This window comes from Aspergillus campestris (assembly GCF_002847485.1).
Source record: "Aspergillus campestris IBT 28561 chromosome Unknown P168scaffold_2, whole genome shotgun sequence".
In the NCBI taxonomy this organism is placed as follows: domain Eukaryota; kingdom Fungi; phylum Ascomycota; class Eurotiomycetes; order Eurotiales; family Aspergillaceae; genus Aspergillus; species Aspergillus campestris.
Window position 1 is genome coordinate 468741 of NW_020194337.1, and position 23616 is coordinate 492356.

Consider the following 23616-nt stretch of genomic DNA (forward strand, 5'->3'; position numbering starts at 1 on the left):
ACATTCCAGCGATGTTTGGTTGGCGGCGACAACTTGGGGAATGTGCCCAGGGATCTTGAGGAAGAAGATAGACTCGGGACGCGACTAGACTTCTCGTACTATTTAGGGCTGATTATCACGGTGGTATCTTCCATGTTTGTCGGGTTCCTCCTTCGAGTTCGAAGAAGCAAGCGTATATCGTTAGTCATGGTAAACCCAGCAAAATATAAACAGACAGTCACATTATGAAACTCCTTCTGTATCAGCAACAGGTTATTGAGAATACCGCCTGTAAGCATTCACAGCGAGTCAGGGTGTCATGGCATATTAGAGAATAGAGAATGCTGTGGTTGCCCGGTGGAAGAGGGGTGCATCAATATTGACACAACACAGCATTGTTGGTCGTGCCTCCATTCAAGGGAGACATGCTCGCATCAACTAATTTCCACTGAGTCAGCTTGTCTATAACAAGTACCTTTGGCTGACATAGAATCTCCCCCTTGATTGACGCAAGGGGCTATCTACTCTTGAGGGACCTACATTAGGGCTGGGTAATGCCAACCAGGTGGAGGACAATCTTGGATAGGGTCACTTCTCTACTTCATACTTTCTATTGCTGATGCCAGCATGATACTATATATCTAATTACCATGCTTTTCATGGTTCATTCATCATATGTGGTGGATAACTTGACCACTGTCCTTTATCTAGCCCTAACAAGGGAGACTGGTGGCAGTCCACTATATACGTACTAGTACCTCAACAAGTACAAAGCGGTATAACCAAACCACAAACAAAAGAAGCAAAAATATGAACAACAATCAACAAGCTAACCCCTCTCAAAAGAATCCCCAATTCTAAAGTTAATAGCCCCAATCCCCCCGTTTTTGTGGGCAGCAAACAACGGTATCAATCGGTTTCGCACCCGTCGAGTCCAGGATTACCGGAAGCGGAAATGAGACGAACATGCACTCGACCGATGGCGGAGAAGCCACCATTGTCAACCAAACTAATCACATATTTACCATATTTAGCTATCGATTCCGGCTTCTTTCTTACTCTAGAGACTGGAACCCTGGTGGGTATCTCCGGTTTCATTGCACCATGTCAGCGTATCCCATTGTTCTTATAGCTGGACTGCCGCGCCTCCCCCCGGTTAAGGCGTTCCTTCCTACTGGGCACCACCGAGATCATATATCCTGAGACCCCTCCCCAGCCAACGTGAAGATGGTGGCCTGAGAATATCTTTTGCTCCTGTAGAGGAACTCTCGCCTTCGACGCTCGCTACTAGCAGTCCAGATATCGGTCGATTTTTATCATTTTTTATACCTATATATTCATGGCATAGTCTACCCAGCCGCTCGTTACGACTACACATTCGTTTAGCTACAAAATCCATTTCACACCCGCGAGATTGACAGGGAACAGCATCCAACCAGTCTACTCTATCGAGTTTATTCAACTGAAAATGTTGCGAACCGACCTCCCCATGGTGCCAAAATCCCGGGAAACATCCTCCCAGACAGGTAGCGAATCGACCTCAACAACAGAATCCACGTCCACACCGACAAGACTACAAGTCGTAACCCAGCCCCGCCGATTCTACAGCTCCATAGACGGCGGCACGCGAGCCAGCTCCCCAGGATCCATCCGCAGCGCAGCATCAGAGGACGAAGACTCGGAGTCAGACCTAGAGCTCACGCGCCGAGGCGCCGTCCAGACGCTGAACCTCTGCTCGCACGTCATCACCACACTCGAGCTAACTCGACTGCGCAAGTCGCGAACCGGCCTCTTCTACTGGACCGCCTTCTGGGAGCGTCTCTACGAGCGACAATTCGCACGCACGCTAGCCTCGCGCGTCAGCAGCGCTCTCGCAAAAGTCGACACCCTCTTCCGCGCAGTCTCCACAGACCTGCACCAGCTGACCCAGGGCATGATACACGCGGCGACAGTCGCCTCCTCCGACAAAGAAATTCTACACATCCTCGAGCAAATGGAAGACGAAGTCGGCGTGCGACGCCGCCGGCGCCGGCGCCGCGCACAGGCTATCCTCAACAAGATGCGCAGCAGCATCGAGACGATCCCCGTCAAAGTCAGCGACGACCTCTTCGACGACATGAAGCGCGGCATCTTCGCGCTCGACGCCTTCTGCGACTACCACCCGGGGGATCCCGTCGCCGAGGCGCACGAGGCCACCTGGTCGGAGTTCTTCGCCGTTCATCAAACCACGGGTCGGACGGCCGTCTCGCCCTACCTGTATCGACAGTGGCAGCAGTCTGGGTCGTCGGGGGCGTACCCGCCTTTGGAGGCTTATACGAGCAATAACCTCTACGTGGGATATGCGGAGGACTGGGTCAACGCGTCAAATGAGCACGGGTATGATCCGACGCATGTTATATGAGGCGGAGGGAGGGGAGTATGTTTCGTTGGATGGACATTGTATTACTACATAGCGTATTGGAGACTTTTCTTCATTTCAGTGTACTTGTTTGAACAGCGATTATGGTGTTGGTGATAGATTATTGAATCAATATATTTTTTTATCTGACTATAATGGGCTTGTAGACCCTTCACTGATAATGGAGGACGTTATGAAGACGAAAGTAGTATAAGAAAGAAAAAGTCTAATAAATACGCTCGAATCGAAACTAAAAATAACCTATCCATTTTTATAAACCTTAACACAACCCATTACGCAAAATCCCACAACCCACGCATGAAGCTCCCCTGCGCCGTATCCAGACCACCATCCTCCTGCAGCAAACGATCGGTAAAGATACGCTTAGGAATCTGGTACTCGACGACAGGGACACGCTTGAAGGACCTCTCCTCGGTGCCGAGCTCGCCGACCATCATACCCTGGTAGGTGTAGTCTAAGAAGTCCTCAATGTTGTACCACTGCTTCGTGAACTGCTCTGCGAGAATGCGGGCAATGGCAGCGACGTTGGGGTGGTAGTGGTGCTGGAGGGAGTGGATTTCCCAGAGGGAGCTGTCGACGGCGCCTGTGAGGAGGGGGTCCTGCTCTGCGGGGTCGAAGGGGTCGTCCATGCCTTCTGCTTCGAGGGTGGCTTTGTGGGCTGGATCGCGGGTCTCGCGGTGGATCATGAAGGTGCAGGTGGGGTGGTTTTTGAAGAGGTTGTAGATGAAGGGGACGATGACGACTATGGCGGTGGGGGGCGCGTTGAGGGCGAGGCGGGCGAGACGCTTGATGAAGCTTGCGATGAGGGCGGCGGGGAGATGGGTGGAGGCGAGGAAGGTGTTCATGAGGCGGAAGAAGCGGGAGCGGTGTTTGGAGTGCAGCAGGTCGGCGTCGAGGAGGGAGTAGAGTCTTTGGTAGAATTGGGGGTAGTCGAGGTTCTTTTCCTGGATGAGGTAGAAGAGGCCGGAGAGGGCGAGGAGGGAGGTCGCGCCGCCGAAGTTGTACGAGTCTGTCAGGAAGTCCATGAGCAGCTCGGGGCGGCTGAACCACGGCTCGATGGTGTGCGCCATGATGCGCAGCAGGGACTTGCGCTGGGATTGCGAGATGTTGCCGCGGAGGACGGCGAGCCAGGCGTCCTGAGCGGCTTTTTTGTGCGCGTTGTATGACAGGACCTTCTTGTTGGCTTTGCTGGCTTTGGAGTAGAAGGTTTCGAATTTGTGCTGCGGCTCGGGGACGGTGTCGATCGCGGAGATGATGGAGATGATGGAGTCGAGAGTCTCCTCGTCTCTCTCGCTTGATGCGTACTCACTAGACAGGAGTTGTGAGCAATTGCTGGTCCAGAATAGGGCTTCGCTGAGGATACTTACGAGATCTGCGTGAAGGTGTAGTATCTTACGTCCTCGTACTGCTTCGCAAATTTCTCGACAAACTCCGCCCGCAGTGCCTGTCCGTCCTTGGCCTCGACAACTGCTTCGACGATGTTCTTGAAGAAGCCCGATATCCACACCTGTATATCCTCGCCGTGCAAGTGTGTCGCGCGTTCGTTGAGAAGGCGCATGGCTAACGTTAAGGCGGTGATCTGCAAGACGTTAGGCGAAATCCGCGACAGGCGAGCGCTGGCTGGGTACGAACCTGAGACGATGCGTCACCCTTGCGTATGATACCGGCCAGCGACCGCTGGTACTCTCGACAGCGCTCTCTCAGCCATGCGACGACAATCTTTTCATTTTCAGCGGAATGGCTGGCCTCCGTCATGCTTCCGCTGGCGATCAACCTGCTGAAAACACGGCAGAGCGACACTGCCACGGCCAAATTGGGGTCCTCATCGGCACCCAGCTTGGAAATCAACGTTGCGATGTTGTTATAGTGTTTTCGTGACTCCGATATCTGTTCCTCCAAGCGCAAGAGGTCGTCCATCGCATCAGGGCCGTCGGTCTCGGCGACTGCGCGGCGTTTCGATGAGGGAGCGGTAGCATTTTTGACGCTCTTTCTCTTTTTCGAGCTCGAGGCTCCATCCACAAGAGACGGCATCGTGATTCAAAGCGTGTCTGGCGAAATTTCTCTTGCCGGTGCTTTTTCGTGTTGCTGAAACCATGAATTTTTGAAGATCCTCGGTTAGCGGTTTTTCCGAATGTCGGGACCAAGCCCAAAGCGGTTAGCGTCTGCCGCACCGCCCAAAGCGCCATCCCGAGAACCTCAAGTCTCAACTCCTCAGTTCCGTTCACCCTTCACATCCTGACCTGGTCTACCCTCTGCAACAATGGCTTCGCGTTTGGTTAAGAGCGCCGCTGGTATGCCATAATCGACTCGCTAGAATGCATCTGACCCCCTGAATATGATTTCTAACCCCCCCGTTAGGTGCTGCCCGGCTCCGCCCGACCCTCTCCTCGCGCACCGTCGCTCCCGTCACTGCCAACCTGACCGCGGCTCGCTTCAACTCCAACGTCCCCACCGAGGACCCCAAGAAGAAGGCTCAGTCCATCCTCGATGCTGTGCCCGGAAACTCGCTGGTCTCCAAGACCGCCCTCCTTTCCGCCGCTGCCGGTATCTCCGTGGCCGCCATCAGCAACGAACTCTACGTCATGAACGAGGAAACCGTGGCTGCTTTCTGTCTTCTCAGCGTCTTCACTGCCGCTGCGAAGTACGGTGGTCCCATGTACAGCGAGTGGGCTCAGGGCCAGGTCCAGAAGTACAAGGACATCCTGAACTCCGCCCGTGCTGACCACACCGACGCTGTCAAGCAGCGCATCACCAACGTCCAGGAGCTGTCCGGCGTTGTTGACCTGACCAAGCAGCTCTTTGCTGTTTCCAAGGTAATTGACTTCTTTTCTATCCTCAATATTTCAGTCCTACGATCAAGGAGGGGTGCTGACAATTGATGTAGGAAACCGCCCAGCTCGAGGCTCAGGCCTACGAGCTCGAGCAGCGTACTGCTCTGGCCCACGAGGCCAAGCAGGTTCTGGACTCGTGGGTTCGCTACGAGGGCCAGGTTAAGCAGCGCCAGCAGAAGGAGCTTGCCGACACCATCATCGGCAAGATCCAGAAGGAGCTTGAGAGCCCCAAGGTTCTCCAGCAGATCCTGTCCCAGAGCGTTGCCGATGTGGAGCGTAAGTCTAGCATTAACTCCCCTTCCGATCAACTACTAATGATCTTTTAGGCATCATGTCCGCCAAGGCCCAGTAAACGGACTGGGAATGACGGCTTCACTATTAGCACCATGTACAAATTAAACCAGTTTCTGTGCTAAATTAGACAATTCATTATACTGTTTGAGAAATCTACTTTAACAGGTGGCTATAATGTAGAACCAGTTTACATCTTTGTTATCACACATTAGTTGTTCATTAGTTGTTAGAGAGAGAGAGCATCACATGGAATGCTTCCCTGAGGTAGTCCACAATGATGGTAGTTATAGCGGTCTTGTTTTTGTTATTTTGTTTACCACAGGTATTTTGTCTTACACAATATCAGTAGCCTACAAGAAGAAACAGAGGAGACAGATATAGAAAATAATCAACAATGGTAAAAGCGAGGAAACAATGAAAGAATCCATGATATCCCATCAAAAAATTCGAAGATTTCTGGGCGGACCGTTTGATATGCATAACAGCTGTATAAAAGCTGACAAATCTATACACAGAAATAAGAAATAAATTCTGAAGTGCGTCGACTTTACGGAGTAGTTTGAGTTCCACTTTTCTCGAACTGCTGGTCTAGTGCTTTGACTGGCTATAAGTCTAGGGGTTCTACCTTTAGCATAGAGATCATCAGTCAGAATACAGAGTACAGAGACAATGACAGTCATTCATCCAGAAAATCCGTGCCAACACAGACTAGAGAGCGTTGTCTACATGCGACATGCTTCATCAAACCATGAACAGAAATATCCAGAACCGGGCAATCAGAGTGCCGGAACAGGCCGCCATCCATGGATGAACCCGAAACATCAATCAATATCACGCGGTAGTCCGTGCTAATCACAGGCACCAAAGACAAACCATATACACAGCCCCCAGCCTTGTGCCCTGCCACAAATAGAACCGAATCATGGAGGTGGCTTGTGCTGCCTGGGGTCAAGGTTCTATTTCAGGATCTGAACACCTGCTTATTTCACGCCTTTTGATTTCCCTTTGATGCATCTATTTATTTACTTCATTCTATCGTCATTGATTCCCGCAGTTCCTGCACGAGGACGCCTAGTAATTTCCACCTACTCTGGATAGGGCCTCGCCCCCACCCCGCGATAATCTGACCTCGTGTGATAAGCCACCGTTGTCGCAAACAATCCATCTGTTAATCGATACATACGAGTAAAGGCCGCCATGCCGTTGCGCGACATCCTCCAGAAAAAGGAGAGGCTCGGAGTTCCCGACAGTGGACAGGATGCGAGAGGCATCCCAACAGCGTCGGTGAACCCCGTCCCCGACATCACCTTCGTCCGATCGGATACGACGACGCATGAAGTCATCATTTCGCCTACCGTCGCTCATCATGCGGAACCCCCGTCGTCGCCTCGACGGTCTTTCAATCCGTTCCATCGCTCGTCGCCGCCGAACGAACCCCTGTCTCCGGAGACGCCCTCGACTACTCGTCCGCGACGACTGTCGCAGCTGCTGCGCCTGGACCGGCCCAGTTCGCGCAACCGCGCTCCCTCAGTTCATATACCGTCTGATCTGCCTCAGATCTCCTCGGATGCAGGGTCTGAACAGGACAGGGAGGCACTGTGGGAGAAGCGGGCGACAATGCTAGCACAGGGCAATCCGCAACTTGGATTATCGCCGGGCTCGTCACGATCGAGAAGTTCTAGTCATAGTGGTGTTGATGCAGAAGGGGATGTAAGTCGAATATTGCGCCGGATGGAAAGAAAACTAGGCTCTGACAGATATAGGTCAATATCCAAGAGGCGATTCGTCTTCACGAGGCTGGCGGTAAGACCGATCTTAGCGGGGGGTTGGACTTGTGCTGATACTGTATGCGACAGAGTTAGAAAAGTCGACAGAGATGTTTCGGAAGCTAGCAGATCCGTACGGTGCTAATAATTCGCTGAGTCAAGTGCTTTATGGGCTTGCATTGAGGTGAGACCTATCTTCGCCTGTCTATGGGTTCGATGGCCGTCGATCCATACCATCCACAATGCCTAAGGGTCCGTTCTTTCTAACGAAGCGATCAGACACGGCTGGGGATGTCCCGAAGATCCAGAACGCGCCATCACCTACCTCTCAGCAGCAGCAACCAACTCCGCGACAGTCGAGTCTCAAGCCCTGCAAGCAGGCATGAAAAAAGGCGGGATCGCCAAAGGCGAGCTGGTGCTCGCGATCTTCGAACTGGGCAACTGCTTCCGCAACGGCTGGGGCGTGCAAAAGGACCCCATGGCAGCACGACAGTACTTCGAGACGGCGGCGAACCTAGGCGACACGGACGCCATGAACGAGGTAGCCTGGTGCTACCTGGAAGGATTCGGGGGGAAGAAGGATAGGGTGAGTTTGATCATTGGATCATCGGATAGTCCCTTATCCCAGATATCGCCGTGATTTGCCCGTCTCCGAGACCAGATCCGCAGCTCGGGCATCAATGCCTACCTAAGATCCGCCTCACTTGCGGCTCGAATATCATCCTCAGGCTCGCCATGGTACCTTTTACTGACTTATAATTGTCCAATTAGTTCGCAGCAGCCAAATACTACCGATTGGCCGAGCAAAAAGGGAGCAAATTAGTGGGAAATTCATGGTATGTTTGAGCGCCTACTTTACCCATTACCCCCTCCTCTCATTCCCTCTCCATGCCTCACTGCGTATAATACCACCGCCCCATACGAAAAGCACGATCATCCAGATGATCTACACAGCATCACCCGCAGAGGTGAGAAGAGGGGGTCTGTGTCTACTGTCTACGTGCAGTAGAAAGCCAGTCATGCTTGGCAGCGGCCCAACTGATAGGCTCTCACGGATCCTTCTGCACCAGCGCCATGCGAAGCATCAACCAACCACATTCCTTTTCCGCCTCTCCACCTACCACCCACCCGCCCACCTACCTACCTAACTAGAGTAAGTAACCCACGCTGACTCGGGAGTCTTAGGATCTGGAAAGAAAAGTACAATCCGAAACGGTAGGCTAGGCCTTGACATGGTGCTCTTTAGCCGGCAGCCAGCCAGTCGAGAGCCTCGTACTCGCAGCCTTGTCTCGATGGATGGTGGAGCTGAAACCGCTGCAACTCTGCTCTACCTTGCTATGCTATGCTGTTTACCAAGGACTAGGACGGGAATACGAGATGTGCTTAGCCCAGGGAGATAGAAAGAAAGAAAGAAAGAACTATACCATTCAACCGGATGGTATGTATCTGTCTGTGCGTGCCTCGACGGCACAGTGCAAGATAGTGCGGCTATCGAACAAACCGTTCTTCAGCACGGACTAGAAGACGAAGCACCACAGCAGCTATTATTGGAAAGAGAACTACATTAGAGGAACGTTGACGTTAGGAACAGCCTCCACCGGGTAACGTTCGGCCGAGATGAGTTGAGCATATCATTGAATGATATTTACCCCCACTTCTATTTCTCATTTATATTATATTATTTTATTTTTTTTACGAGACGACGACAGCAGTCAACAGCCACTCTCAACATGTTTTTATCAATCTTCCCATGTAAACCATTGACAAGTGAAACAATCATAATGCTTACATTCCCTCAAATACCACCATGACCACCACCACATACACATACACATATCTCAATGTCATAGTTACGCACCTAGTGACACTTAGCTACATCTGCACACACCAATACCAGACTGGAGTATAGTACTAGTTTGTCTGATTATTGAGGTAGGTAGGTACCTGTAGGTACTTAGAGTCAAGAGTATACAGTATATGAGTGGGAGCAGCAGTATTACGTAGTAAGTAAGTAAGTAATTCCTGTGGTACTTCTCGCCTATCGATGGTACCTACTATCTAGGTATCTATCTATGTACCCACCCATCTACCCACCCATCTACCCACCTACCCCAGCCCCATAACACCATAAACACAGCCTACACACACACACATAAATAACCAGACAGACAAACAGACAAGCGGTAAGCAAGCAGGCATCACCAATAACGATGCCACCCACATACTGTACCTACCGCGGAGTACCCCGTAGTAGAAAGTCAGGTCAGGTCAGGTCAGATCAGATCAGGTCAGATGCACAACTGCTTACCTCACCTTACCTACCTTACCCTGCATATGGTATGTTGTATGCAGTAGCTGTATGTGTATGTGTACGTATATGCTGTACGCTGTGTGGCTGTGGCTGGAAAATGGAAAAGAAAGACATGTGCAGGGGATGCTGTCATGTGAGAGGTCATGTCATGTCATGTCATGTCATGTCATTTTATCCCATTACTATTATTGATTTTATTACATTCCCCTCATGTCGCCCCGCCCCTCGAACCCCGCTCAGGGTCTGGAGATTTGTAGGTCAGTCCTAGTACTTGGTTATATCACTACGTAGATAGTAGTATTTTGATCATTACGTAGATAAAGTAAGGAAGAATTTTAGTGTTTTAGAACCGATCTTGGACCATCATTATCATCCACAACGAAGTAAATGTAGTGGCCATATATACAATGCAAGCCCCAGTCACAACCCCAGTCACAGCCAATTCAACTCAATCAATCAACAAAGGAAATATATAATCTGTAAAGAGCGGACGGGCCTTTTTAGCCCAAGTCAATATCGCTCGCTCGCTCGCCATATCGAGGATGCGAGGATATGTGAAGGATGTATCTGTCCCATTCTCAGACGGATGGATGACAGCGTCAATCGAAGTGACAAAGGAAATAAAGTGTAGGTAAAGAACGTGAATCAGAGACACTCAGGTGCTCTGACAAAACCCGAGGGTCACCAGACTGGGGCAGCCCGGCTATCCAGAAAGAAAAACACAAACGTATAAGACATTAACGGACATCCCGTCGTCGTAAGCATGTCGGTCATATCATAACAATCATAAGAGGTGCCGTCCTCGGCCCTTTCAGCCCACTCTCGCAATGCAACCAAGCAAATCAATCAAATCAAAACAAAAAACAGAATAGAATAGAAATCAAATCAAATCAAACTCGCTCACGCTGGAAAGAGACAAAAGGATAACGCCATCGCTAGACAATCCGTCCCAAAGCCACGTACTGTGTGCCGAGCTTCGCGTAGCAACGAGCATTGTACTCAACCCGTGCTGGCCCGAAGCAATGAAGAACGATGATAAAACACGAAGAAGTAGAGAGAATATACACAAAATCACTGTGTTATGTATGATGGTCCGTGGCATCCATTTGCCGGGTCCGATTCCCGGAGACGATAAGTGCAAAGAAATCCAGTATATACGCCGAAAAATCCGAAGTTGCGAAAAAAGTAATAAACACAGGCGCTAAATTGGTCACGTAAGTCATCAAGGCTAAGTCGGTCAAGAGAATTTCCAGTCGAAACAGTAAACAGGTCAAGAATGGTAGGCTGTCTATGCATGCATAATGTTGCTAATTTCTGGCTAATTTCTGGCCAACAGTCGTAGATCGTAGGCATAATTTCATGGTAAAGGACAGAAGAGAGGCGAGATTTGGAAGCAGAAACCCGAGCAAGTGGAGTGCGGAGTGCGGAGCAGGCGGGGGCAGGATGGCAGGTTTATCTTTTTTTTTCTTTCTTTCTGGACAACGGGGGTGGGACTATCGGTGACTACTCAGGCTTGGGCGAATCCGGGGTTCTCCTCTTTCACGGGTGTCGCGCCGCCATACTCCTGGACCATCCGTCGGAAATCCTGGATAACCTTGTCGGGCACGCGATCCCACATCAAGGAACGCGAGTACACGTCCGAGGTGGCCTTGGATGGCACACGGTTGTGGACGGCATTGCCCCGCATGGCCGCCAGGGCCTGCTGGAGGTTGGAAGGCTGCTGCGTCTTGTAGCTGGGGTCCGTGTCCTCGAAGGTCGTCAAGGAGTTGTACTGGTCTGGGTTGAGCGCGAAGACCTGCTCCTGCTCCTGCTCCTTGGTGGCCATGGTCAACGTGTTGTGCAGCTCGTCGAGGTTCGACGTGGGAGCGGCACCCCCGGTCATCTGGGCCATCTCGGCGCCGCTGATGGTGGTCGGCAGCGGGGCGCCGGCCGGGTTACCGGCCGACGAGAGCTCAGGCGGGGTGGCGGACAGCACCGCCTTGAGCACGTTGGCCGACTCCGCACGGTACTCCTCCGACATCTGGGGGATCGCGCGCGAGGTGAAGGCGGTGTTGTTGGAGGCCACAAATGCACCGAAGAGGAGGCACATGTAGAAGGCGTTCCAGCTGAAGGGGTAGTCGCTGTTAGCGGGGCGGTCGGTGGCCTTCTCGTTCGTCGTCACGGCCATCGGCTGCTGGGGCGCGGGATCCGCGTCCAGGGACAGACTGTTGACCATGGTGAAGTCCTCCCACGGGCTGCTGTCCATCATGCTCTCAAACTCGGAGAAGTCGGGGGCCACGTTGGCGGGGGCGGCGGACCGGCCCTGGCGCTCCAGTTTCTCCACCGTCTCCTTGAGGATGTTGTTCTTCTTGCGAAGGTCCGCGGTCTCCAGCGTGTGCACCCGGATCATCTCGTCCTTTTCCAAGTGCATGTTGGTGAGGTACTGCGAGACCTCCTCACGGGTGGCCATCCACTCGCCCTTCTCACGGAGCAGCTCGGCTTCGCGCAGTCGCATATTCTGCAGTTCCTCCTCGAGGTCGTTGATGACCTGGGTGAACTGCTTCTTCTCTTCCTCAAGCTTCTCGGTGTGGAGCTTCTTCCGCTGACGGGAATCCAGCCTGTATTCGTTAGTATGCGATCGATCAGAAATCAATAGAAAGATGAAAAACTTACGCAGCTTGACGATTCCGCAACAAGCGTTTCTGCTGTTTCAACTCCTTGATCTCATCCTCGTTGGTGGACTGGCTGATCAGGTGGTCGATGTTGCTGAGCGTGCGCTCCGCCGGGATCTCGAAACGAGCGTTCTTCTTCCGGATGCCGTCCCGTCGAACCGTCAACGGCGAGCCATGTCGGTAGGTAGGGCTCTTGGTGGGACGGGTGATGGAATCGGAAATGTCCGTGGCAGCGGGCATCCAGCCCTGACTGGACTGGGGGGACATGGCGACCGCACCGGGGTAGTTCAAGCCCGCACGATATGACATGGAGGGAACGTTGATGGAGCTGACGGGACCCACCGCACCGCCGGAGAACGGGGCTGAAGAGCCGTTGTCCAGATCGGAGGGAAACGGCTCATACATGGCGGCGGGGGTGCAAGAACCAGAGTCCTTGGGGATCTGCCAGGATGCCTGGTGGCCGTATGTAGAGGTAGGGTGGGTGAAGGGGTTGGGGGCGGACTCAAAGAGAGGGTGAGCGAGGTGGGCGGACTCATGACGGGTCTGCTGGGAGAAGTCGGACCAGACGGAATCTCGATGCGCAAAAGCCTCCGGGGCCTGTTCGTAAGACGACCGTCGGTGGTCGCCGACGGACGAGGCCAGTTCCGGGGAGGTCGAGTCCAGGATCTTGTCGTCTAATACACTCATCTCGTCGTCTTCCGTATATGAGGGCTTTGCGTTTAATGTGGAGGGAGATTGTTGATAGAAATCATAGGCTGGCTGAGAGTATCTCGCCATGCTGGTATGGGGGAAGTGGTTGGTAGAGGGAACAGGTCGATTTATGACAGGAAGAGGCGGTGTGTCCGATGGATTTTCCTCTTTTTTTCTTTTTTGTTTTTTTTTTCAAATTTTTTCTTTGGTCTGGAAGAGGCAAAGAGAAGTAGAAAGGTCCAGGGTGCGGGGTTTGGGGATGGTTGCAGGAAGAATCAAGTGTAACGATGGAGGGAACAGAAGACGGGAAGTAGAGAAGATGTCTCAAAGAGGAGTTAAGAGTAAAGAGTAAAGAGTAAAGAGTAAAAGAGGAGAAGATGGATGGGTGGGGACAGGAAAGAGAAGTCAAAGTACAAAGGTCTCTCTGGGGGATCAGATGAGACAGAGACTCTCGGGGGGAGAGTTTATCACTGATGGATGGGATGGATGAAAGATGATGATGTTGATGGAGAGGGGAAAGAGAGAGCAAGTGACCCGGAGGGAGAGAGAATGATATATGATTCGAATGATTCTCACGGTGATCTCTAGTTCAAGACCAAGGCTGGATCAACGATAGTAGAGATCTGATCATAACAATAAAACTATTTGATTTGAATTTGGATAATAATAAATAAATCGAATATAAAATATAAAATCAAGGAGAGATAAAATTAAGAAAATCATCCAAGAAAAATACAGAGAAAATCCCCAAAAAAATAAACAGAAGCATAGAAAACATCCAACCTGGAGAGCCAAAGCTCATCAGGTCCAGCGGTCAGCGGGAAAGTCTAAGAGACGAGGCGGCGATTTGTGATGCTTCCCGAGCTAGACGGCTGGTTGTTATTGGATGCTTCGTTGGGCAGACTTGCAGCTGTATGATTAATCTACCTACCTAGTCTCTACTGGAGTGACCTCTCTCTACAGTTTCTCCTAGTTAATATCGGGTTACTTGGGTCTGTGAGGTTATCAACATTATACAGCTCGGGATCCCCAGATCTAGATTCTCTACATTTGGATAGAATCTAGACAGCTACCAGTCTATCCGTATATACACAATCAACAACATGAACCGTATACTCCTACTAGGTATTCTCCATAGAACGGAACTTCCATGAAATACTAGAACATCGTTACCGCCATCTCCAGTGGGGCAGCCTTATCGAGAGCCTATCGCATCTATCAAATCCATCGTTCTCGCACGGGTGCGGTCGATCTGTATTGCCGATACTGACTACTCCATCCTATGATACTAGTAGGAACACTACGACCACTACGAGAAGATCACAGGGATTCCTCGGTGATTGGCATTGAGCGTCTCTATTCTCAAGAATATCATGATCATATCAGAAAGTACTAGGTACCTGACCCAACCGGCCCTACCGACTCTTGGCCTCACTATACAGATGCCCAAAGGATTGAACCAGAATATACAATAGAAATCATAGAATAATCAATTAATACGAAATAAGTAAGTCAAAAGAGAAAGTCCGTGCGCCAGCCTGGGCCATTGCATCACTCATGATCGACCCAAGGGCCGCAAGAAGTATGTCGATGTTGATGGATAAAATACACCTACATGACAAAACCATACGGTGGACGTTGGAGGGGCACGGAACAACTGATCAGATGGACAGAATGTTCGACGGGAGGGGTCTCCCCACGGCCAATCATTTCTATACCTGGTGTGACGGGTTAATTATAGCTGTATTGATGGGCCGTATCGTCTGGTATTGCGCTCTCGGGCTTTTTTGACCTACCAGGGAAAGGTCTTTAGGATAGACCATGCTTACTGTATCATCCGACTATCTCAAAAGGAAGACTGATAGAAATAAAGGGAAGAAATAATACATCATAAGGAGAAAGGATAGGAGAAAGAGGAACAAGGATATCCATGTTTCATACACCCAAAGAACGACCATCGCTGGTACACAGGCCCGGCCCGGGCGAGATCCAGAGATCCACTATACAGTAAAGTAGTATACGCAGAAAAGTCGGTCATAAGTCTGGAATAACTTAGTACAGTATAGTAGAGTATATTTAAGATGACTACTGCCGAAACCGGTAAAACCATCATTTCCTCATCAACCCATCCTCGATGATCATAATGTAAGGCAAGGAGAACGGTCCCCGTGCTGCCCCGTCCACCGATTCGGGCGATGACAGGATGTACCGCGGAAGCAGGGCAGATGCACCAGATGCACCCTGGAAAGCACCGGCAGATCAGATTGGATTGCCAACCAGCCATACAGTATGATCGATCGAGTACGGAGTAGAGACATGCTGGATGGCCTTGTTTTGCCATGTTTTATCCGTCTTGCTTTTATTCTTCACTATTGCATCAGTTTAGTAGACTCGAGGGGTATCCCCCTCCATCCATCCAGTTGTTTCTCCAGCACGATAGATTGCATCACTCCGTATTCAACCGCCAGCCAGCCAGACCATCCCCGGGAAGGCTGCTAGACCGGGAGGCAGACCCTATCTCAAAAGGGTAAAGACCCAGCTGGAAGTACGCGGGGACTCCGCTCAACGATGTCATCATGCCGGTGCGATCCTGCGTTTCAGACCGACCCTGCTCAGGCAGAGACAAGGCGAGTTTGGGTCGAGGGGATCGACCGAAACGGGTGGAAATGTTTATCCGGATATCGGGGAGGGGAGGAGGGGTAGGGAGAGAGAGAGAGGGGTACCGTATGACATGGTGCACCACTACCATCGCCGACATTATCGTTGACCGTTCAGCATCACTTAGAAGGAATGGACTCGATACGGTGTTGCGCTGTTCCTCGAAATTGTGATGCTCATGAGGTCATTGGGGAAAGAGTCTCCTATCGCCGAACCCCCAGAGTCGAGTCACATCGACTCTGTCGGCCGACATCACCACCGTTGTAGACTTTCCTCACTGGTCACTGTCCAATCCCATCGCGATGCCCCTGACCAGCACCTTTCTTCTGCAACGTGTACTCCGTACCTGATTTCATATCGTACCCTGAGACACCACACTCCAGAACGAACCACTCCACCGCTTCATGAACCCACCGTCTTGACCGTGACAGGAGCAACAGACCTACCCAAACGGGATGTCACCAACCAGGTACCTCTAAGCAACTGTTGCTTATCCAATACTACCCCCATAATATAATATAACATACCACCAATAATATACCCTTACTAATACCCAAATCCACTTAAGCAGACAAGCTCGAAGATGAAACAAAGACACGACGGTCAACCCGACCCACTGCCCAACCCAGCCGGTACATAGTACCTTAGACTGCGGGAGGTGTGACTCACACACACCCTCTGGCAGGCGGTCTTCTCGAAGCAGCAGAAGCATCCCCCAGGCTGCCAGACCAGGGGCCTCGACATTTCGTCCGCGTTTCAGTTTCTGTCCGTCTGTCTGTCTCCTGTGCTTGATGATGCTGCACGGTCAAGCAGACCCCAACGTCTGCCCTGTCGGCCATATACACCCATGCCACGTTTCCAGATGCACACACCGAATGGTCAACAGAAATGTCCAAAAGATGAAGCTCTTGTGAGCCTGAATAATTGATTCGGTATCGTGTCGTTGAATTGATGCCGGCACTCGCGATAATCGCGTGTGTAAATGAGCATGCCACACCCCCAACCCAACATGATGAATGAAGAAAAACAAGACGAAGGTCAAATCAAATCAAGTCACGCCCGACAGCTGTGCATCGTGCCATATGGCTCAGATTACACCCTACACACATACCCCATACAGTCTTTCCTTACCTGCGCGTCTACGTATCGCCCCAGGATACGACCTAGTCAATCCCCATAATCGTCTGAATAAATGCATGCATGTATGTGTTCAGTTCCCATCTCTCCTCCTCCAACAAGGAAGGGAAAGAAAAGAAAAGAAAAGAAAAGGTCTACGAATCCCTCCGGCCCGCAACTACAGAGCCAAATCAAGTATCGACAGCAAAGACCAGCATCCCATCCTCCCAAGAAACCGTACGGAAATAGAAAAAAACTGCAGATCTGCACGGCATTGGCTCCGACAGTATGGTAGGTAGGTAAGATACCAGATGGAGATGGATGGATGGATGGATCCAATCCATCCATAATCCATCCATAATCCATTCGCCACTATCCATCCGGTCAATTCCACCAACAGGAATCACAACAAAAGTAAAAACCAAGCAAAGAGAGAGTCTATGTGCGAGGGAGAGAGTCAGACCGTCATGTGCCGTCCGTCCGTCCGTCCGTCCATCCGTCGCACATGGCCTTTGTCTTTGTCTGTCTTTCGCCCATGCGAAGTAATCTCGGAGATTTGCACCCTCGCACCGCCGAGGAAGAAGGAATAGGAAAATGGAAGGGAGAGGCAACAGAGTTGATGACGAGGGCCGTTCTGGCGGTGTAGAAAGAAAAATGGACCCATCTTGTTACTAACTTGTTGACTTGCTGAGTGGAGCGGAGAGGCTGGGGCTACTAGCATATCCGCCCCTCTCTTTCTCTTTCTCTCTTTCGATTCTTTTGTTCCATTCTTCTGATTCATTCGAGAAAATGACATGGATAATTATTAATTTCAATTATGAAGGCGTGGTTTGTGCCGAGGACCTCCGCTCTCTGTTTCACTGACTCGTACTCACCAGCCGGTTCCCGCGAAGATAACCTCTTCTCTGTGACTCACTCTGGCGGTATACACATTCTTCAAACAAACCCGAATAAAATAAAATCAACAGATAAAATAATCAACAAAACAAAACCAAAGATAATTACGATCTTCACTCCATTCCTCAGCATCACTCCAAACCAAGAATCCATCCATCACGAAGCGACCAAACGAACCGCCCCTCCCGAATAGATGGATCCCCATCCCCATCCCCATCCCCATCCTCAACAACCAGCCATATCGGCAACGGCGACAAGACGACGACGACGACAAGAACGCCGACCAGACCACGCAATTAGTCAGTCCACCAGCCACGGATCCAGCCAGTAAGTTCGAAGGCAGTAAGTAGCTAAGAACTACTAACTGCTAAGTACTGAGTACTAAGCAAGTAGCAGGAGCAGTAGTTAGCAGTAGTAGTACTAGCATAGCAGTACAGCCTAGTATAGCATGCATAAACATAGTGGGGCGTCTCCTCTTCGAATCTGCCAGTCAGTGAGTACTGACATCCACAGATAATACATAAATTACTTCGTAGATTGGATAATTACTAGAGGGTTAATTCTTACTTATGAGGGTTAGTAAGGCGGCAGTAATGAAGAGTGATGCGCGAAGGCTCGGACTCGTGTGCATAAGCATGATGCAAAAGGGTTGTGGCCCAACATGGGCTTTTTTTTTTTTTGACTTCTGCATGGCTTAAGGTAGGTCTCCTGTTGCTGCTGATCATTTGCAACGTGCTTTTGATTTTGGCTGATCGAGTAAATGGGAAGTGGAAGTGGTCTGTGTTTTTGATGCTTACAAGTAACTATGGATTTTTTGATACAATGTATGGATATTGGTGTGGCTATAAAGAAGGTGTAATCGGCTTGATTATAATGATGATATTGTGGATAATAATAATGAAAAGGATGGATACTGGTAGATATAAATAGTATATGTCAGATACTACTATAGTCAATACAATCCAAAAGTACTCCGTAGGAGTCCGTAGTATCTCATTATAGAATTGAAGTGAAACAGCAATCTAGCGGTGATAGAGGTGTTACCTCAGATTTACTCTATACCATCGCCCTGCCAATGTAACTGCCAAGTACCTCTATAGACAGTATGAGTTAACCCAAATAATCCAAGTATTAAAATTGAATAAATCATCAGAATAAATAAACAACCCCATAACCTTCTCCCACGCTCCCCCTATCGGAACCAACCTGTCTCTTCCCCAGAAGCCATCATTTCCAATCCCATCCCAGCCGTGACTGGCTATCGGGTAGGCAAAAATAATAACAACACCTAATCAATCATTTGAAAACAAAACAATAAACAAAAATAAAAATCAAGTGGAGGCGAGTCCACCAACCAATAACCACCCAATGCGGGTGGTGAGATGCGTCAGGCACAGATGAAAAGGTCAGTGCAGTGCAGTTACAGTGCAGCACATTGCAGCGCAGTAGTGATCGGATCGCTTCCTTTTCCCTGGTAGCTACTCTACTCTACTCTTCCTTTTCACTTACTAGGTAAGTAGGTAGTAAGCAAGAAGGTAGGAAGGTAGTGGTAATGTTTTGCCTCCACTTAGCCTAACTCCACGGTTGCATGTAGACCTACCAGAGGATGTCACGACTCGAGAGCAGAAAGGTAGGGCCGCTAGGGCAGTTAAACTTAGGGCAGGAGGCGCCGATAGGTTCGTTGGAGTGGGCGGTCGGGGTTGGCTTGCCTGTGTGTTGTACCTGGTTTCATTCAGTACTTGAGTTTGGGGGGGTTGAGCTTATGGTTATGACTCATTTGGAGGGTGCTGCTTTAAGGATTTTTTTTCTTTCTTGTTGGTTGTTGCTGTTGGAGGTATGGGGTGGAGGAGGTGGTATGGCTTCACTTTTGGTTCTGTGTACTGGTTGGATTGGAGTATTGGTAGACTGTTATTGTAGTTCGCATTCTGGGTTGATTATACTGTTCTTGAATTGCTATTGTAGTTCGCATTCTGGGTTGGTCACACTGTTTATACCCCATCTAGTATATCTCTCTTGTAGAGTGGTAATATCCTCAACATCCAAATCCCGAGTATTGGTATGATATGGCTGGACATCACTATGGTCGACTCTAGTCCAAGATATCCACACTCTAGACAAATGAGCACCACCTCTCGTAGTTCTCTTTCTATCTACTAGAAGAAACGTCATATCCCTGTCGTTGTTGGTTGATTCCAGCCCTGGAAGCCGTATTGCTATCCTATCAGTTCTCCATCTCTATGTTTGGCTCCCAGATCATGGACGAACCTAATGAGAGAGCCAATCTCGGGGTAAGTGTAGACGTAATCGCAAATATGAAGAAGTCAATATAGACAACCCTCCTCCCCATGCCAACAACTCGTGGCAAATGCAAAGCAAGACTACTTCATCCAGCCCTGTACAGCAGTATGCTCCCGGCCAAACTCGTAAAAGCGTACAGCTGGCATTGTTCTGGGAATTTCCCACAAATCGGCAGAGGTAAAGAGACGGTGGCTACTGCAGGAGATTCTATGTCCAGCCTTGGATCTACCTATGTAGCTATAGATACCCTACCGAAGAAACGATTCTGAATGATGACTATGTACTCCGTAGTGCCTGATATCTAATGCAGAACGACTGGAGTTTCACAATGACGATGAAACTGCTCTCCCTGTCCCCTACGAATCATCCTCTGCCACCTTAATACACGATACTTGCATCATGCACCTCCCTAACCAATACAGTCGAGCAAGAAGCGCCAACAGCCAGCTGTTAATCTCACCAGGTGCAGAGCCGAACCGAACCCAAGACTGCAAGTGTCCTGTCCCCATCTATCTTGAAGAAACACACTGCCGACAGCAACAGCAGTACAGATGGGCAGAAAGTCCACGAAATGCAAACCACCAGACAGGGATTGTCATGCATGTCTCGATACTTGAATCCTCAAATTCCTCGCCGGCTATTATCGAAGTAGATCCCCAGGTAGGTACCGAGCTCATAATACAACTACCCAATAGAGCAACCGACGCTTCATTTCGCCCAGGTGGCAATATCAAATATTCAAATCAGCCAGTCCACCTCCTCCAAGACACCAAGTAACTAACCAACTAACCGATAAACGAATGCACCCAGGCCCAAGATCCGCTCGTTTGCTGCAAACCAGCGATAGTCAACTCCCCCACTGGTTCTGGCGTTTGGACGGCGTACAAAGCGTTTGCTATAAGCGGAGGAGAAGCCACACCAGCGCATTGCATGACCTCTCCGGTTGAAGCCGGGCCTCGCAACGGTCTGGGATTACACAAACCACTTCGGGATCTGCTCAAACGATACGGGTGGCACGAATCTTTCGGCCGGATTGATCTTTGGCGTGTTTGTCGTAAGTGTGGTCATTGGTATACGTTTAGTTAAAAGTGTGTATACCCGGTTGGTAGTATCTCCACATATCGGTTTCGAGTGATGTACTGGTGGCTATAAATATCTGTCTTCGTTTGGGCGTCTGCTCGATTCAGGATTGGATCCGTTCTTTAGACCGATGATCCTGCCAAGTTGTTGACGAGTTATGGGTGCAGTCATCTGTATTGAGGGGTGTAGCTTGTTGTTTAGAGGAATGAGGGCTAGAGGTCTTTTTTTTATGAAAACATGTATATATGTGGTGGCGGCATGGGAAGATCAGCCTGACTACAACGGCGTTTCAGGCGAGGGTTCGGTTCTGTCTTTTGGTTGATTGGCCTACTTGATATCTTTGATGTATTCTTAATATTTCTAGAGTGAGAAACCCGGTCTATTGCCAAATTAAACATGGGGGGAGTGCTGCGGTGCTACATCGAGAGCATCACCATACATAGTAATTTACATCTTAAAAGTGAATCCCGAGTCTTCGAGTATAATATCAATGCATCACTACTGAAAAACCAGGAGCTGATTTACTGTAACATCCATAAATTAAATAATAAAACAGATAATCATGTACCAAGAACTTGCTGTAAGAATAGGGTATCAACTACCAACTCAACCCGAAACAATCAACCTATGCGTCCATATTTACTGAACCGCATCCACCAATAATCATGTCATCCCCTCTATTCACTTTTTCTTCTCTTTTTTCTTCTTCTCTTGTTCTTCTGTTTTCTCTTTTCTCCAACTTCCAGTATAATGTCCGATTACTGTTGAATGCAGTTAGTGGGAAATAATTAGAAGCGGATGTAATCCTGCTGCTGCGACAGTTCGCCACTGCCATTCCCTGCGATGAGTTCAGGCTCATCGTCTAGCTCGTCTGAGTCAACGTCATCCGAGTCGATCTCATCGTACTCTTCTTCCTCGCTGGAGGCATCGGACTCGTCATCATCCTTGGCTCCCTCGGCCTTGATGGCGGCGTTCTTCCTGATCTGCCCGGCCCGGTCTATATGCGGCAGCCGGCAGCGCTTCTTATTGCAGGTGCCCGTGTTGGAATAGTCCGGACACTCGTGATCGTGTCGCTGCTCACACGCCTCGCCCTTCTCACAGTAGCCCAGGTTGGCAAAGTCCCGGCACACGGGGGTCCCCGGTGTCAGGCGGATGTGGGCATATCGGCACTCCGGGTTGGCGCAGCGACCGCGGAGGAAATGCATACAAGTGGGGGATCTGTGGGGCGAAGGTTCATGGGAGAGATCACAACTTATACCTGCGTTGCATTTACCAGTCTGGAGGAAGTCCTTGCAAATGGCAACTTTGTTGGGATCGTGGATGTAGGGGCAGGTCGGGCCTTTATAGCAGGTGCCTAAATTCAGAGGTCTGTGTCAGCACTGTTCACGTATACGGAGAAAAGGTAAAGGTGAGGTGGAAGGCTTATGGAGGGAAATCGTCGGTACCCGTGGTGGTAAATCTTGTACACAGCTCGTTCTTCTTCTTCGGCATTTGTTTCCTGTAGTGGCTGTGAGCTTCCAACCTCGTGGTGTGGGTCGCACAAACCGTCACCTTTTCGAAGTCACCGCCCCAAGACGATGAAGGTTTCCATTTTTGCTCCGCACGAAAGTCACACCGGCGAGCGTCACCTTCTTCGGCGTGGTGTTGATCTTATTGGGGTCATCTATGAACGGTAAGCTAGTTCTCCTGACGAACACAGTGTCACCTAGAGCCGCACCAGATACTCGAATGAGTTTACTGCCGCCTCGAGACACCCGGAAGGGCATATCATTGAAATAAACCTGGTACTCAGCCGACGGTCCAGCGGTAGTAGACATCTGCGGCGCCGCAGCGCTAGTAGGATGCTGTCTACCGAAGCCTTGTGCATAGCGGAGCACTTTGGTCTGCTCAGCCTGTGCCTTCTTTCGAGACTTAGCCTGCCGGGTTTCTTCCATGGCTTTGGTCCGCGCCTGAGCTTCTTTGTCATAGATGGCCGAGTTGATCAGCTGCATGTGGCGGTCGCGTTTGGCGACCCAGCCGTTCGGCGTCGCCGACCCCTCAATATCATTGTCTGTCGCAGGGCCAGTGGAAGGCGTTGAGCTCGCGGGAGTCGCTGAACCTGTTGCGTTGTTTAGAACGAGCGTTCGGTTGCGGTGCGAAGGCGCGCCGCCCCGCCCACGCGCGTACGGTCGTCCGCGATATGGTGCCCACCCTGGACGCGCTCGGGAGTGTCTGGACACATATGAAGTGTGATGGGACGCGCCATGGGAAGCTTCGGTCTGAGGATGTTGTTTGTGTCTGTTGATCTGGCCTATTTGGAGTCAGCAACGAGGAATGACAGCGCACCTCGGGGCGCTTACCAGCAAGCTGGCTGATCTTGGCCATGAGATCCTGCTCTTCAGTCATTTTGGTCTGATTACAGAATAATCAGCCTCCGTTAATACAAAAGACCACTGTTGTTTCTCTGTCTTCTCGATTCTTTAGTGCGAGTTCCCTCTTTAAAACGCGATGGGTGGATGGAACAAAGGAGATGATAATTGATTAAATACGATTGGGAGTCGTGTTTGATGTTATGACGAACCACGAGCGGTGGCGCTATGAGTGTCAGCACGTGACATGCTAAACGTTCTTGCCTGATATTGCTGGA

General features: G+C 50.2%; 7 protein-coding genes across 7 annotated transcripts; 3 read left to right on the plus strand and 4 right to left on the minus strand.

Annotated features, from left to right (window-relative positions):
- Nucleotides 1-1447: 1447 nt before the first annotated feature.
- Nucleotides 1448-2380, plus strand: P168DRAFT_279068 (uncharacterized protein; the record flags this gene model as incomplete). Its single annotated transcript, XM_024835750.1, has 1 exon — nt 1448-2380. One exon carries the CDS (start codon nt 1448-1450, stop codon nt 2378-2380), a length of 933 nt encoding a protein of 310 aa, XP_024695655.1.
- A 235-nt stretch (nt 2381-2615) lies between these two features.
- noc4 (ribosome biosynthesis protein NOC4) lies at nt 2616-4461 on the minus strand. Its single transcript, XM_024834833.1, has 3 exons — nt 4031-4461; nt 3766-3977; nt 2616-3706 (listed from the first exon to the last, which is right to left on the minus strand). The coding sequence occupies exons 1-3, from the start codon at nt 4427-4429 to the stop codon at nt 2671-2673; spliced, it is 1647 nt and encodes a 548-aa protein (XP_024695656.1). The 5' UTR covers nt 4430-4461; the 3' UTR covers nt 2616-2670.
- Nucleotides 4462-4646: 185 nt separating this feature from the next.
- atp4 (F1F0 ATP synthase subunit 4) lies at nt 4647-5701 on the plus strand. Its single transcript, XM_024838615.1, has 4 exons — nt 4647-4689; nt 4757-5211; nt 5283-5505; nt 5556-5701. The coding sequence occupies exons 1-4, from the start codon at nt 4659-4661 to the stop codon at nt 5579-5581; spliced, it is 735 nt and encodes a 244-aa protein (XP_024695657.1). The 5' UTR covers nt 4647-4658; the 3' UTR covers nt 5582-5701.
- A 727-nt stretch (nt 5702-6428) lies between these two features.
- On the plus strand, nt 6429-8360 carry P168DRAFT_86969 (tetratricopeptide repeat protein). Its single transcript, XM_024842192.1, has 6 exons — nt 6429-6597; nt 6665-7233; nt 7287-7326; nt 7380-7473; nt 7569-7875; nt 8061-8360. Exons 2-6 carry the CDS (start codon nt 6721-6723, stop codon nt 8133-8135), a joined length of 1029 nt encoding a protein of 342 aa, XP_024695658.1. The 5' UTR covers nt 6429-6597; nt 6665-6720; the 3' UTR covers nt 8136-8360.
- Nucleotides 8361-11107: 2747 nt separating this feature from the next.
- P168DRAFT_315591 (putative bZIP transcription factor) lies at nt 11108-13028 on the minus strand (the record flags this gene model as incomplete). The annotated part of the gene is made up of 2 exons (XM_024839920.1): nt 11108-12197; nt 12253-13028. 2 exons carry the CDS (start codon nt 13026-13028, stop codon nt 11108-11110), a joined length of 1866 nt encoding a protein of 621 aa, XP_024695659.1.
- A 7271-nt stretch (nt 13029-20299) lies between these two features.
- On the minus strand, nt 20300-21027 carry P168DRAFT_87203 (uncharacterized protein). Its single transcript, XM_024842193.1, has 2 exons — nt 20693-21027; nt 20300-20616 (listed from the first exon to the last, which is right to left on the minus strand). The coding sequence occupies exons 1-2, from the start codon at nt 20835-20837 to the stop codon at nt 20420-20422; spliced, it is 342 nt and encodes a 113-aa protein (XP_024695660.1). The 5' UTR covers nt 20838-21027; the 3' UTR covers nt 20300-20419.
- A 487-nt stretch (nt 21028-21514) lies between these two features.
- On the minus strand, nt 21515-23511 carry P168DRAFT_248152 (CCCH zinc finger protein). Its single transcript, XM_024834105.1, has 4 exons — nt 23330-23511; nt 22542-23280; nt 22436-22488; nt 21515-22344 (listed from the first exon to the last, which is right to left on the minus strand). The coding sequence occupies exons 1-4, from the start codon at nt 23373-23375 to the stop codon at nt 21779-21781; spliced, it is 1404 nt and encodes a 467-aa protein (XP_024695661.1). The 5' UTR covers nt 23376-23511; the 3' UTR covers nt 21515-21778.
- Nucleotides 23512-23616: the final 105 nt, after the last annotated feature.